At 52.1% G+C, this 15,091-nt stretch overlaps 1 protein-coding gene and 1 long non-coding RNA gene across 4 annotated transcripts in view; one reads left to right on the top strand and one right to left on the bottom strand.

Moving 5' to 3' along the window:
• Positions 1–15,091, bottom strand: part of LOC121057311 (carboxyl-terminal PDZ ligand of neuronal nitric oxide synthase protein-like) — a 31,784-nt gene that overhangs the window by 4,963 nt on the left and 11,730 nt on the right. Inside the window, exons 3-7 of the mRNA XM_040531261.1 lie at positions 2,348–2,440; positions 1,481–1,539; positions 774–882; positions 520–661; positions 7–167 (exon numbers count right to left, since the gene is read on the bottom strand). Coding sequence (XP_040387195.1) covers positions 7–167; positions 520–661; positions 774–882; positions 1,481–1,539; positions 2,348–2,440 — 564 coding nt within the window. The remainder of the gene's footprint in view (positions 1–6; positions 168–519; positions 662–773; positions 883–1,480; positions 1,540–2,347; positions 2,441–15,091) is intronic.
• LOC121057316 lies at positions 6,566–14,712 on the top strand. 3 transcript variants are annotated; one of them, XR_005813751.1, is made up of 3 exons: positions 6,566–8,211; positions 9,228–9,407; positions 10,449–14,712. It is a non-coding gene; the product is annotated as an uncharacterized LOC121057316 (long non-coding RNA). The 3 variants fall into 3 exon arrangements; XR_005813749.1 differs by having other exon boundaries at positions 6,573–8,211; positions 9,242–9,407; XR_005813750.1 differs by having other exon boundaries at positions 6,575–8,211; positions 9,294–9,407.

The following is a 15,091-nucleotide window of genomic DNA, read 5'->3' as shown; positions in this document are numbered from 1 at the left end:
TTTTACCTGGCAGTTCTTGTCCTTGGTGCCTTGTCCAGGTTTCAGCACGCTGAGCTCACCCCTGGCAGCAGGCAGCTCTCCTGGTCCCCTCTCAGACACGCAGATGCCATCAGAGTCGAGGCCAACCTCGTCCACATCTGTGATCTTGGAGCCCTTTATCTGGTGCACTTCAAACGAGACGGATAAAATGAACCAAGCACAGCCGCCAGCTGGGGCCACCAGCCCCACAACAGCCCAGGAAGAAGAGCCAAGGAGCCAAGCCTTGCTTCAAGTCCCTGTGTGCTGCGGTGGGGCAGGAGTGACGCGGCGTGCCAGGTCACCAGCCTGCTGGAAAAGGAGGCTCAGCCTCCGTGTTCCCAGGATGGGGAGGTGGGAAGGCCGGATCCCCCGTGGCCCCAGACAGATGGGCCACGAAGCTCTCGCTGTCAGCAGAGCCGGCCCACGAGGACAAGTCACTGTGCAGCCCCCCCACCCCAACACATCCCTGCCACCCGGACCCCGTGGGGAGCTGGACGTCACCTTCGGGCGGCTGCTCCTCCGCTGACTTGTCGCTGGCGCCGTCCGCCTGGCCGTCGGCGTTCTGCAGGGCGTGCTGCAGGCTCAGCTTGTGGCACACCTCGAAGGCCTGGCCCACCGTGCGCACCACGCGCATGGCCTGGCTCTGCGGAGCAGAGACCCCCCCCCACCCCCGTCAGCCCTGGGCGGGGGTCCCACAGCCCCATCCACCCCCCGGCAGGCGGGGCGCAGGGCCCGACGCGGACGCAGCGTCCTACCTTCTTCTTGGATTTGAAGACGTTGCACCTGAAGGAGTTGTTGGCGCCGTCCCTCGCGATGTAACTGAATATTTTCAGGTCTTGCGAGTCGTGAGACACGTAGAAGATTCTGGGGGAAAGCACAGGGGGAATTAAACATGCAGAAGCAGCTCTGCCCCCAGACAGACGTGTTGAAAAAGCCCCCGGACAGAGCCCTGAAGGATTTTCTGATCGCTGCCACCGCCAGGCACAGAGCAGCAGGAGATGCCTCTGGGTGTGCTTCTCTTCTCCAGGTACCTGGAGATCCCAGAGCAGGTGCTATGGCAATCAGTGCTTCCCGTATGGGTTAATTCCCTCTAAGAGCTCATGCCCCAACATCAGGCCCTTCTTCAGAGGCTCACAGCGTCCAGCGAGCCGTGCTCTGCAGGGGACCACAGGCAGCTGTCCTCTGCGTTAGCATCAGAGAGCAGTTCAGGTTGAAGGGATCTCTGCAGGTCATCGTCTGACCCCTGCTCAGTGCAGAGCCAGCTTCAAAGCCAGCTCAGTCTGTCTGTCTCACTCCCAAAAATGCATGAAAAAGATTCTCCGCCAGCAGTAATTTTGCGGCCTCGTTAATTTTTCACGGAGCTTTGACAGCCAGCCCTCCCGGAGGTGGAACAAGCAGGAGGACAGCTCTGCATCCCCCCAGGGCTGGATAAAAGCACCTGGGGTGCACCCCCGGCACGTACCTGTACACGGGATCATGCATCACCACCATCTTGCTCTCGTCCCAGGTCCACTCCTTGCGCTGTAAGCAGGGCAGAAACACAGTTACGGTGGATTAGAGGCACTGAAACTCCACCACGCCGATGGGCAGGACCCACGGAAAAAGGCACATTTGTCCCCAAGCCAAGATCGGGGCTACAGCTGGACTGGTTTAATGGTGGTGGACTTGGCAGTGCCAGGTTAAAGGTTGGACCAGATTTTCTTAGGGGTCTTTTCCAACTGAAATGATTCTGTGACTGTGTTAGCAGTGGCTGTTTGGTCGGTATCTTGGATTAAAATAGATTTCTTTGATCATTTATCATATCTGGTCATCTGATCATAGCCTCCAGGGCTGAAAACTGTTCCGAAGATTAATTTATAGATTAACTTATATCATCAAATATGCAGAAGATTAACACGTTTTTGGGAACAAGGCTGTGAGCGGGGGCTTGGGAGATCGGGGGCAGCCGCTGGCTCTCCTCGGGTGTGAGCCCAGGCACGGGGCTCAGCCGGCGCGGAGAGCTGAGAGGTGCACAGCCGAGGCAGTGCGGAGGAAGCCTGCCGGTATTAACAAGGAAAAGAAACTGCATTTCCTGAAAGCTTTACATTTTTTGATAGAAAAAATCCTCCTCCCACAGTGTAATTTTCCCACTCTTTTTTTCAGTGAGATTTTGCTACCATATTTTTTTTTTGTGTGTGTGAAAAATGGAGGTTTTTTTCCTTGTGAAAATTCTGTGTGTTTCTTAAGAAAAGGCCACTTCTGGTTAGAAGTCTGGCTCCTCTGAGCAGCAGCAATACTCTGACATGGTCAAGGCCAATGTCCCGGGTACGCTGGGCTGGAGAAGCCTCACCTTCTGCTTCTTGCGCAGGATCACCTTCACGCCGTCCACGGACACAATGATGCTCACCTTCTTCTTCTTAATGTTCTTGGCTTTGAATTCATACTGATGGGAAGACAAAGGCGGGTTAGAAGAGAGGTAGGACCGGACTGTGCAGCATTAGTCAGTGCGTCACATGAAAATGTTTTTGTTTTTAATCCCAGCTGCCGAGGGAAGCAGTCCTTGCTTATCCTGCTGAGAAAATCCTTGTTGGAGGGACCTGCTGCTGGAGCTGGGGTGCCGGCGGGATCCTGCCCTTGGCAGGAGCGCCCCTCGGGAGGGGACAAGCGGCGCTCCGTCCTCTGGACCACAGCAGGAGCCAGGTGGTTCCAGCCTGTGATGGGAACTCGGCTCAGTAAGCAGGGTCCTGGCGGAGCCCAGCGCAGGGCTCCCAGGGGCAAGGGCGCTGGTGACAAGGAGGGGCTTTGTGGCTGGTGCTGGACCACAGACCAACAGCCCAGGTGCTGTGTGGACAGGGCACAGTCCGGGGCTGTTAATCCAGACCCACAAGGAATTTCCTGACGTGCCGGCATTTGAAACACCTTGCATAGTCCAGTGGGACCTGCACCAGCAGCTTGCCGGGGGGTGGCTCTTGTGGCAGGCACTAAGCAGTGATTTCTGGCATCTCCAGTGCCCTTGTATTTCAGCGCTGCAGTGCATGGGGAATATAAAATCACTTACGAGTTGCAGGGAGGGCCAGATGGGTGGCGGTAACGCAATTATATCTCAGTCATTGACATAATCACATTAACCTCAGTGCGCTCGGTATCTCTAGAGAAAAAAACAACTCCTTATCTGCAGGTGTCTGCAGTTTGAACTCGCCTCCATTTGTGTTAAAAATTAAACTGCTGGCTTTTAAATGTTGCTTCTGATGATAACTAAGAAGCATGGCAGAGCCTTTCCACTCTGGAGGCCTGTATTAACCATGCTGATCCCTGCCGGCCCCATTTTAGGCACTGGTTTTGGCTTCCAAACACAGCATTTTGATACCCCATATTTTTTTCTGTCAGTCCCTATCTGAAATCCAGCTTTCCTGGGCCAGACCCTCGGTTTATCTAAACCAGCACACAGCCGTTACTGTCAGCGCAGCCACAGAGACGGACCCCGTGCATCTATTAAAAAAGAAATCCTTTGGATTAACTCGATGTACAGTTACTGTATCTGGAAAGCAGAGGCTACAAATCCCCCGTTTTGATAGCCTCATAATATAACCGTGCCGTGGCAGGGCTGGGGGCCACGTACACGGCAGCAGTCAGCCCCCGGGATGGCTTCTGACCCCTTGCTCCGGAGAATCCAGGCAGACCGCGTGAGTCTGGTAATCCTGGTACGGGGAGGACAAGGGGATGCCAAGAGGCAGAGCGCAGACCGAAGCTTACCTACGCTGTGTAATTAGACATGTAATTAGCAATCTTATCTCTTCGTAGAGTCAGTGGAGCTGCAGGCAGCAGCTCAGTCATTAGGGGAGTCCAGGCAGCTCCATCAGAGCCTGATGTTGGAGTGTGTGGGGCTTTGTCAGCACAGCACCCAAGCACTGCAAAGCAGACAGGAGTCTGTCCAGCTCCTCAGCACCCCCTGTAAGCCACACTAGCCCTACGGGCAGAAAATTGGATGGCTTTTCATGCTTATCAGGCCTTTGATGATGCTCATTGAATTCTTAGCACTCTGCAAGGTTGCTGGTATCAGACAGACCCCTGATTAAACCCTAGCCCTTTGATCTCCCCATGAATTATTACTCTGAGACGAGCTCTTTAAAAATCTATCTATAGCACCACTGCGTGTGAAGCCAGAGCTAAATTTGATGCACACGTATATGTAGGGAGGAGTGAAAGCGACGGGCGAGGCGGCAGGCGCATCCCTTGGATTTTGGGCAGCCTGCACGGGCTCAGGGGCAGCACGCAGCAGTGGGGCTTCTCCCAGCCTGCGCCCCGGCCTCAGCCCTGCCCTGCTGCTGCTCCCGGCTCCGCCAGGCTGCGGCTGCACCCTCCCTGCTCTCAGCTCCGCCAAGCTGCTGCTCCTCGTGTGCTGGCATGGATGTCAAAAAAAAAAAAAAACAAAAAAAAAAAACAAAAAACGGGAGAGATTGTTCTGCCCGCTAAAGAGCTATTTATCTTTCTTTGTACACAAATGGCTGGGAAAATACTAGCCGAGCTTTCCAAGAAAGAGAGAGCAATGCAGTGTATTTTCCCCTTGTAGCAACAGGGGTGCAATTACATTCAAACAAGGCTCTTTACTCAGAGGCTTTAAGCAAAGTCCAAGTCTGGGTTTTGCAGAGATATTTTTTTCTTTCTGTCTTGGACAGAAAGCAAACGACCGGGAGCAGCAGCAGTGCACGGCCAGGCGCTGCCAGAAGTGAAGGGGAAGCCTCCTTCAGCACCGGGTCCCGCACAGCCTGACCTTGGGACGGGCTCTGCAGGGGACCCACGCTGGACATCAGCCCCACAGGCAGCCACAGGGCTGCTGTGAGCTGCCCGGCCCTGCCCTTGTCCCTCCCGCTGGCTGGTGTCAAGCCGGATGGTCAGAGCTTGGCCTGAAAATGATTAAAGTCCACAGGGCCCTGAAATCCTTCTTGAAGAGTGAGACCCCCGAATCTGCCTTCTGAGATTCAAGTTATTCTCCTGCTGCTTGTGTTATCCTATGGAGGATCTTTCTGGATGTTAAGGAGTCGGGAGCTGCCCCTGTAAGTGGAGATCCAGTAGGCAAACCTGGCGGTTTTATTAGCTATGGAGAGAGGAGGGGACATTTTATTAAAAATGCAGGTCAGAAAAGGGCATTGCATCTCATTTAATTTAGCAGCTTCATTAATTCTATTTCTGATGTGTCTGACCTGGAATACTTTCCATTTTTGTTTTCAAATCCCTGTGTTCAGGTCCTTGCCTCTCATACGGTCCCTCACACTGTTGGCATGTAATATTAACTTACCCAAGAGCTAAAGACTGTATGACTAGAAATGTTAATGGCGCTGTGTAATGCATATTTCATCTGATAATTCCACCCAAGCAGATATAAATTACACATGCAGTTACCCGCTTCCATCTGCTGATGAAAGAGATGGGCTAATGCACATCTGAAATCATATGTAGTTTCCAGCACTAAGAACAACTTGCATGAATAGAGTTATTCAAGGAAGCAATTCTTAATGTGATTAATTACTGAAGGTATCAGGGCCTTCATTATGCAAATGAAAAATGTCATAAACTAGAGAGTTTTCAGGTCCTGGAGGCAGGCTCTGTTTCCAAAAAGTGCACCTTCCTCATTAACAAAGAGCAGAAGGGCCGGACCCGAGGGAGCTGCGGGAGCCAGCACCCGCTTGGTGCTGCGGTTTGTAGAGGTGTACGGGAAGGAGAGGCAGAGGCTCTCTGGGTTTCTGAGACAGGAGTAAGTCAGTAAGTGGGTAGGTACTTTGTTTGCATGCCCGAAGGACGATGCCACAGGCTTGGGAAGGGCCTGTTTCTTCCTGCAGTTGTAAATTCTTCAGCCAGCCCAGCCTGCTGTCCAGCCCCACTCCTGGCCCAGCAGCCTGGGGATTTCTGTGTCCCTAAAGAACCCTGCGGCGAGGCGCAGCCCCGGCCCCAGCAGCTGGACACCGGAGGCACGGCAATGAGGGAAGAGATCTGCTCAGCCCTGCTCTCCTGCAGAAGGAGAGGAGGCCTCTCCTCCCGGCCGCAGCCTGCAACCTCTGATTCCGCCTGGATGCCATGCTAGGAATTAATACCGCAGAGAATCCAAGTACTTCTGCTTCAGGAATGTTATTAATTTCCGACCAAACCCGCCCGCACGGAATGGGGACACGGTGTTATCTCAACTTCTGTTTGAATTATTGATGCTTGGAGGGCTGCTGCTTGGAAATGATGCCACAGAAACCCCGTGGGCTTTGCTCTCAGCAAGGGCAGATTACCGGCGCTTTGGATCTGACAAACAAACACTGTCAGCTCCCACACCCTTCGGGCCACCAGCTACAGCCCAGCCTCAAATCCCCTGGCGAGTCACCACGTCCCCTGCTGCAGCACACCTTCAGGTGACAGCCCCTCGGGGAGGACACCCTCTCAGGTCACCCCTGAGCCCCACGGGCTCCATCTGGAAGCCGCCGGCTCCCAGCCTTCCCTCTGCTCCTCCTGGAAAGCAAGCTCCTGCCCGAATCCTCCGCACTGCCGCACTGCCAGGGCCAGGGGCCACAGCTGGTCTGAATGGGGCTGGGCATAGCCCGGGGCTGTGCCGCAGTAACTGGGCAACACGGACACAAAACCCGGCAGGAAGCGGCGCAGCCCAGGAGTGCACCTCCTGCCCAGTGGAAAAACGAGAATTTATGGTCCTTGGAAACATAAAACTGCCCAGGGGAAAGCAGAAGCCAAGCAGGGAGTACAATAGGCAAGGAGAATGCTGGCAACGGACCCAAAGTCTTTTTTTCTCATTTAAATTAGCTCTTTCCCCCCAAGCAAGCTCTCTGCAGGCCATCCCCGCGCAGTGACCTGGGGGGTGCCAGGGGCAGCCACAGCGAGGACGCAGGGTCACCGCTGTCACGCAGGATTTACAATTTCCTTGTTGGCGCTCCGGCTGTGCTGCCTGCTGCCTGGGGAGCCGGGGAGGACTGGGGATTGTGCGGTGGTGCCGGGAGGAAGGACAGCCTGCAGGCTCATGCACCCAGAAGGTCTCCCCGTGCTCTGGCCTGGTCTCCACCGCACACAGAAAGACCCAGTACGTGGGTGCTTTCCTGCCCATCAGCTCTGCACATAGCTCTGGGAGACGCAGGCAGCAGGCACAGGCTCCCTGGGGAGCTCCACGCTCCTTCACCAGGTCTCCACCTACACCTCAGGCCCGCGGTCGGTCTGTGTACAACCACCCCACGGTGCCGACAGCCCTGACCACAGCCTGAGCTGCAGAAACTTGCAGCCTCGGCTTTGATCAGTGCTGGCGAGGAACACAGGGGTTAGGCCAGGCCCCAGTGACTGATTTATGGGGCTGCTGCGGGCTGCCTGGAGCCAGTGCCCCACGCGTGGTGGTTCTGCTCAGGTGCAGGAGCTGGAGACAACTTGTCAAATATCTGTGTTCAAAGTATTAATGGGAAAATCCAGTCTAGAGCTCAACGTTTCTTCAACACACCTCAGCCAAGGTATGCAAAACCATCTGCTTCCTGGCAATGGCTCGGTCCAGCAGGCAGGCAATGGCTTATTTGAGACGGGAGGTGGAAGCAGGGGTACTGGCAGGCTCGTACAGGGCAGGGGACGGACTCCAGAATAATGGAGCCCTGGCACTTGGATCTAGCTGGAGGACAGCCCCTGTCCTCCACAGCCTCTCACCAAGCCCAGCTCCACGCCACGGCTCTCTCTTGGTGGGCTGTGCTGATACCTTGGGTTATTCTCATTTTGACAACTTCACCATGACAGCAAGTGTGCACAGGCACAGGTGTGCATTTATCTGCAGAAACGTGGAAAGCTAACAGCTCTGCAGCTTACTGCCCTGACCACAGGGTGCACAGAATTAAGCTTCTGGTTTCCACATAGACAACACGCACCCAGTGCCAGGGCCCTGAGGCCACAACAGGCCTTAACGGTCCTGACCAGCTTCACCTGCGGCCTCCACCACACCCCCACGCACCGGGCACATGGGCTCCATTTAAGCTCGGCTCTGGGCCTTCAACCCCTTCCATGAGCTGTGGTGTGGGAGCGTTGGTCTCCAGCTGAGTGCCAGCCATGACTGCCATGGACCCGCTGATCCTGACCTGTGTGCTGATGTCCCACCTTGGCCTCAGACCAGTCTCATCACCATGGACCTGCCTGATGATCTGGACTCCTGGCTGAACTTGGCTACTGCACCAGGCCTGCTCTGCTCACCTCGCTCAGGTATTATGGGATGGGCCCAGGATGGTGAGGTCCCTGTTGTCCAGACCTCTTGCTAGTGGCCAGGCTCTTGCTGCAACCTGAACTGAGCTGTGCAGCAGTTTGGGAGAGGGATGAAATAAAAACCTGAACTATGCTAGGATAATATTAGCATTTCTGGACTTTATAATTTGGCATTGTCAGCACTGTATGAATGGGTCTAATCTGCAGGTCTTCATGGCCGTGTACCTCCCAAGCCCCCAGGCAGCAGGAGGGCACTTCAGCCCTGATCCTGGCTTAGTTCACAACTGCAGCTCCAAAATAAACTTCTTGAAAGTTACCTGTAAATGGCAAGGGGCATGTGAGCTTGGCCTTGCTCCCATTAGTTTTGGCTCTGGACATGTTTCAGCTCTCTGCAGAGACACAGGCATTTTCTGTCTCTTTTTAGGATGCTCTTTAGGGGACCAAGGTTTATGGATGAGGCACCACCAGGAATGCTGGGCATGCCTGGCCTGGCTGCCTCATGCAGACTCCTAGTTTGCCTTTGTAGTCAGTCTCCAGGGTGGTTTATGTGAGTGAAGCCACAAGACTGCTCAGCATCTAGCAAAAAATCACTCGTAGGAAGCTGTACCACGTACTGCCCCCTGCCACTGTTTTGGAAGCTGCAGAGAAGCAGTCTGTGGTAACAGGAGGGCAGCCTGTGGATCCAGGCTCTCTGGATGCTCCCTCTCAACACCAGTTTTCAGGCTCCAGTTATATTAAAAAGCAATGCTGCATGGTTGTTTCAGCTCAAGGAGCTTGTGCTGCATCCCCTTGCAGACACCCTGCTTTTGTCATCCCAGACTTTTGTCCCTCACCCTGGTAGAGTGAGGGTCTATGGAAAACTTGAGGTAAGCAAGCACTGTTTTTAAGAAAACACTTCCTTTCAGGTAAGGAGCTGTACAGCTCGGCAAAACGTGTCTGACAGTCTTCTGCTTTCATAAATATTCAAAACCAGCCGTACTGGGAGCTGACTAATCTGAAGACCTTCCCCTGAACAGAGCTTTCCACTCAGGTCCTTTTGCAGACATGAATCTTGAACTGTAGCTTCTTTCTGGGACCGGCAGATGTTAACCGGAGTCCCAGCATGGGAAACTGAGGCAGGACGACTCATCAGGAGCTCACCAGGCAAGTCGAGGCACAGCACAGCTGAAATCAGGAGTTTCCAGCACCCACTCATGGTAAGGATTACACATCCCCACTACACAGCATGTGCAAACCTGTGATCCCCTGTGGGGCTGCAGTCCCCACAGCCCACCCAGTAACCACCAGAGCAGCTCAGGACCCTGTCCCAAGCTGGCAAGAGGCTGTGCTGCAGGGTGTCTTGAGCCATGCTCTCTGAGGGCCTTGCTACAGTGCAGATGAGCTTGGAGAGAAATCCTGCAGGAGCTGTGAGGATGCTGCCTGCAGCTGGAAGTTGGTCAGGTAAGGGCAAGGCAAAGAAAAGCACTGCCTTTCATGCACATCCCCTTTGAGTTCTGAGGGAATCCTGCTTCCTGAGGTTCTGAAAGCATTCAGATGGGCATGTTAGTTTAGGCCTTCCTCTTCGTCCCCTTTCTCCCCATCTCTGACAGACCTTATCACGGGAGGTCTCCAACTGCTGGAGTTCCAGGAAGCCTTCGAGGCTAGTCTGGTCATTCCATGAAAAGGTGCGGTGGCAAAGTGAAGAATGTGGCCAGAGTTTAGATGTTCCTCTGAGCCAGCCAAAAGGATGTGGAGCAAAGAGTGCTCCAAGTTGCACCCATGGGGGAGACTACAGCTTCTGCAGATGATGGGAGCTGGTGGGGTACAGGCAGTGGCTCTTTAGCTGGGGGTTTCTACCTCTGAAAACAGCCAAGTTGTTCTGGAACAAAGCTTCTTCATCTGCCCTTTAAAAAGGGTGGGATAAAAGCAGCCTTTTCATTGCCTCCTCCCTGTTAAAAAGATATGTGATGCTGCTGAGCTCCATCCTGAGGCATACAAGCCGCCTCACAGCCCAGTGCAAGGTGACATCATCTGGCCTTTGGTGCCTCTCTGACAAAAGCACCATTGTGTGACTGTCGCTTCCAGGAGCCCCCCGCTGTCCCCAGGTTTAATAGGGAGCTTTCCCACACACAGCCATTCTGCCCTTCTCTTGCCAGTGTGGGCCAGCCCCGCTTCACAGGGAAGCTGGGTCTTTTTTTCCCTCCCTACCTCTATTCACTTGCAGGAAAAAAAAAAAAAAATTACCTTTTTTTTCCCAGTGCTACCCATCTGCAAGGGGAGGCTAGCAACTGGAGGGAGAGCTGTGGGAGCCAGACATGAAGCTCTGGCAGTGAATTTGCACTGAAAACCAGGAGGGCAGTCTGCTGGCTTCCTGGCCGTGCTGAGCCCCATGATATACCTTCAGACTCCAGGTGCTCCCACCAGGGTGCAGTGCACAGATACAGCTGCCATTGTGCCAGGCTGTCCTTCAGCAGCTGCTTGGAGCTAATGCTCTTCCCTGCTCTTTAGCTTGGGTTATTAATGAGCTTCAGTAATTGAAGTAGTGTCTTGGGACCCCACCCCAAAGGAGTCTCATGTACCAGGCACTGAGTGTATGTGAACATAGCTCCTACCCCAAAGCTGCTAAATTATTACAGATAAGGAGTGCTTGTTTCATCAGAAGCAAGTCAAATTCACCTGAAATAACCCTTAAAAGTGACACTGCAATTATGCACTGAGACACCTTCAAGTAATTCTGTATTTCCCTATAAAAATCACTGTAGAGGCCCTGGCAGAAAAGGTCTCCTGTTCTTGTACATGCTATTTCGTATCCTAGTTGCCTTCTAGTCTGGTATGTAGGACAAGAGACAAGTCAAGATATTGGAATTTTTTTTTTTAAACCTTGTTCATAAATGTTCAAACAACAAAGCTCAGAAGAAGAGCAGAAGCCAGGACTCTGCAGCAGGCTCAGCGCTCCGTGAAAAAGACTCAGACCCCCTATGTGGCTGTGGGAAGGTAACAATATTTTGAGCATCGGTTTCTCATATGCAAAACAAGGATGCTCATTTTCTATTTCATTCGGTTGTTCTGGTTACAGCATGTCCCCTGCTAGTGACAGTTCCACAGCACCAGGCCAGCAGGGCCAGGCCACGAGATGCTGCTCATACAAATACACGAGCAGGGAGCAACTGAGGATTTCTGCTGCTCCCCCCGAAGTCCCATTGTACACTCAGTCCCGTCCCATTCCTTCCTGTGAGCCTGACATGCTTGCTCACATGGCAACACCAGTGAGATGTGCGAGCCCTGGGGAGGGAGATCAGAGGCAGCAGGGGAGATGTTCTTAGGAAGAATCTAGTTTGCTCCTGAGAAAAGCTGGAGAAGCTACATCTGCGTGACTAACACCTGCTTCTGGCAAATGCTGCAGGGAGGGACCATCTCCTGGCTTCTAACGTGCTATCGTGCACCATATGCGTTTTGGGTGCTGTCCTCCAGCCCCGTGTCTCGTGGCTTCTCTTAGCCACCACCCTGAGAAATTAGCATTTTCTTTGTGTAGCTGCAGCAGAGGTAGGAAGCTGGTTGTGCATCTCCAGCTATGAGCAAGCAGAATTTAAGCTAGAGTGAAGACCTGAGCTCCATTTGCATTCAGGAACAGCGCTCGATTACAAACTAGACCAGAATGAGAATGTGAGGGATGCTGAGCTGCTTAGTGTGCTGCTCGGTGCAGACCAGGTTTCATGCCTCATTTGCTAGGTGCAATCAGGCTCCCTTCTCTTTCAGGGCAGAAAGCCCTTTGCTAGCTCAAGCCCTGGGTGCAGATGAACCCTTCCATTTCTCAGTGCCAGCTACTTTCATGAACAGCCTTGCTATGTCCTGGTCTGAGACAGTCAGGGTCTGAAATAATCTGCTTTATTCCCAGGCGAGGAGACTTTCCTGTGTAGCTGTTAATACTATCAATCTCCAACAGTTCCACTTGAGGAAACATTTCTTACAGAAAGCCCAGAGTTATTGTTGGCCTCCAAGAGCCGCACAAAAAGGACGGGTCTGCATCTGCAAGTACCAGCAGTGCAGCCAGAACAGGCCATTGAGCTTGGAGGGCATCAGTTGCTGTAGGGCCACCGCAGCCCTGCCTGTAATGCCTGTTAGCAAAGACTGGCGTGCAGGGCTCCCGGCTGAAGCAGCTTGCCTCCTTGGTAAAACCAGCAGGCAGGTCTAATGCTCGGAGGTGGCTTGTAAGGGATTTTCTAGAGCATGCAATTCCCATTGAATTTAGAAGGAATCATGGTTGTTCTGAACAACACACAGGGAACGTAAATGGGTTTAGAAACTTGCCCAGGAGCGTTTCTGTAATACAACAACAGCCAACGAGGAAGGGAGCGCACACCTCTGCTGCCAGGCTGTCTGTGGGCAGGGGTCAGTCACATGCAAACACTGCCCCGATGCGAAGGTACCGAGCAGAGCCAGGCGCAGTGCAGCTGGCACCCGCTTCTCACCACGTTGTCCTTTGTTAAAAATTACTGAACACTAATGAAATCGCCAATAGACTGTGGTGACCTTCCTCTGTGGCAGTCCCCAAATCTAAAGGAAGGTCTCTGGGTTCTCAAGCTGTCTGTAAAATCTTATTCTCCAATTTGGAAACAAGACTTACTAGATGAGAGTAAAAAATCAGTGCTAATTGTGTCATTTACAAAACTAAGAATATTAAACAGTTCAAGGACTCTTTTAGCCTCGGGGGAGCTAATGAGGTTAGTGAATCATGATGAGAAACATAGCCCAAGTTTAGATAGCAGGAAGTATGCACAAGGAGGGTTTTGTGGCATCAGTATTTATCACCAAAACTGCACCAGAGCATCACAGCTGAGCACTTGGCCAAGGCAAGCAGCTTGGGCTTGGATGCAGGGAAACGAGAGTGGAGACCGGCATTGCCCTAGGCAAAAACAGGGGAAGAACCTAATGTTCCAGGTCTGGGAGCTTAGACCTTGTAATCGTTAACCACAGGAGGCCGCAGCAGGATTGAACCAGCCCACAGTGCCTTGGGATCACTGAACCTTAGCAGCTGATTTTGCAGTAGGTGCAGGACAGAAGTGCCCTACTCAAAGCAAAGGTCCCAATGCCACATTTTCTGCTCTCTAACAGGAGAGGTTGGTGTGTTTATGGGGTCCCACTGATTCCTCAGGAATCAGTACCTGAAAGCCCTTAAAGGATTAAACCAGGCATTAAGCATGGAGCTGTACAGTCTGCAAACAGCTGCCTGTGGCAGCCCGTCCTGGATAGCAAGCTGCCTGCTTGGGCACGGTGCAGACCCCCAGCAGCTCTCGGTGAGGCGGCAGGTATTGATGGCAGACACCAGCATTTGGGCCACTCCTACTACATGTGCCTGAACAGTAAGCACCCTCCTGGAGCCAGCTCTGAGTGCCTACTCCTCCCACCACGCTACATCTAGTCTTAACATATCTCACTGCTCTTCCACCTGTCGCAAAAATAAGCTGTTTTTAGAAGAAACCTCTGGAGCTCAGAGGGTTTGTTGGGATAGCTGGGGGTATGTCAGACTTGACCGTGCAGGTGGCCGTGATTCAGGGCCGTGATGCTCTCTGCAATGCAAGAGGCCACATCCTCCTCTCCAGCAGACCCACTGCATGGTGGTAAAGCATGACCAGCAGCAGCAGTGACAGAAGGATGGAGGAAGGGGGAAGTGACTCAGGTGTCCTGAAAACAGTCAGGCGGTTGCCAATTAGTCCAAGCAACCCATCTGGCCCATGGAAAGGCCATTTGGAGAATGTCTAATCACTGCTGCAGGAAAAAAAAGAAAAACATTGCATGATGCCTATTAAAAATCCCTGTTCCCTCATCAAAGTATTCCTCCCTCCAGGGACTCGTTCAAGATTTTTATTCTGTAGATTTATCATGGAGTTATTTAGTGAAAACATGAAGTAACTTGTCACTGTATTATGTTAAGCAGTATGGATTCTGCTTGCCTTCGGGCCTCATTTAGTACAGAGCTAAAGAAGAACGAAGAAAGCAAGTGCAGAACCAAGCTCTTGTTTGCAAATCTTATTTTGCTAGGCTCAACTTTGCTTTGTGGTCATGGTCTCCCAGGTCTCCCTCTCCTCAGAACAGTGATCTATAAAGTATGAAGGACTCTTGTGCTAGACAACAATCAGTACAGCATCTACAAAGGCAGCAGGTCTAGCCTTTCTCCCATGGAGACACAGCCTAAGAACCAGTAAGGCTGCAGTCAAAGCACTAGGTTACATTATTTTGTCAGAAATCAAGGAGTGTACTCCTTAGATGCACGAGGAGGGTCTCTCCAATCCACCAGCATAGCGGAGGCACTCCATGCCATGGTCAACCCCAGTTTATGTGCCCTTGCTCACACAGTTGTCACTCAGATTAAGGCACCTCCTCATTAACGAGCTAGTCCAATGTGCTTGCAGCCACTCTGGTTGCCATCTCAATTACATTTTTTCAGACACCAATAAAGAAGCAGCTTTGAGTCATGGCTGATTGCTCTACACCAGAATGTAATTTGAAAGCCATTATATTTCATCTCTGTAATACTCTACAACCAGTAATATAGTTGCTGAAAAAAACTACTTTATTTCGAACTAGATAAAAGCTTTGCAGAGATCTCATATGCCGGTATTTTAGCTAGTGAACTCAAAAGCTTCTGTAAAATAGTAACACTGTTAAAGCCACTTTATTTTACAATTAAGAGGTACCTGCCTCAATGCCAAGATCTAACATCACACAAAGAGCTCTGTCTTGTTCTATTTAGTACTAACATTTTAATTTAGCTTTTATCTAACTGCTGATTTTATTAGCCTTCAGCTAAACTTCAATCCATCATGACTTATGCAAAACAATACGAATATGCCTGTCTAGTTCCACCCCCTCACTGGAGAAGCCATCCAGTTTTCAGCTCTCT

The sequence above is a fragment of the Cygnus olor genome, chromosome 19, assembly GCF_009769625.2.
Source record: "Cygnus olor isolate bCygOlo1 chromosome 19, bCygOlo1.pri.v2, whole genome shotgun sequence".
Taxonomy (NCBI): Eukaryota; Metazoa; Chordata; class Aves; order Anseriformes; family Anatidae; genus Cygnus; species Cygnus olor.
The sequence above is the reverse complement of the archived record's forward strand: the minus strand, read 5'-3'. Positions and strand labels throughout refer to the sequence as shown.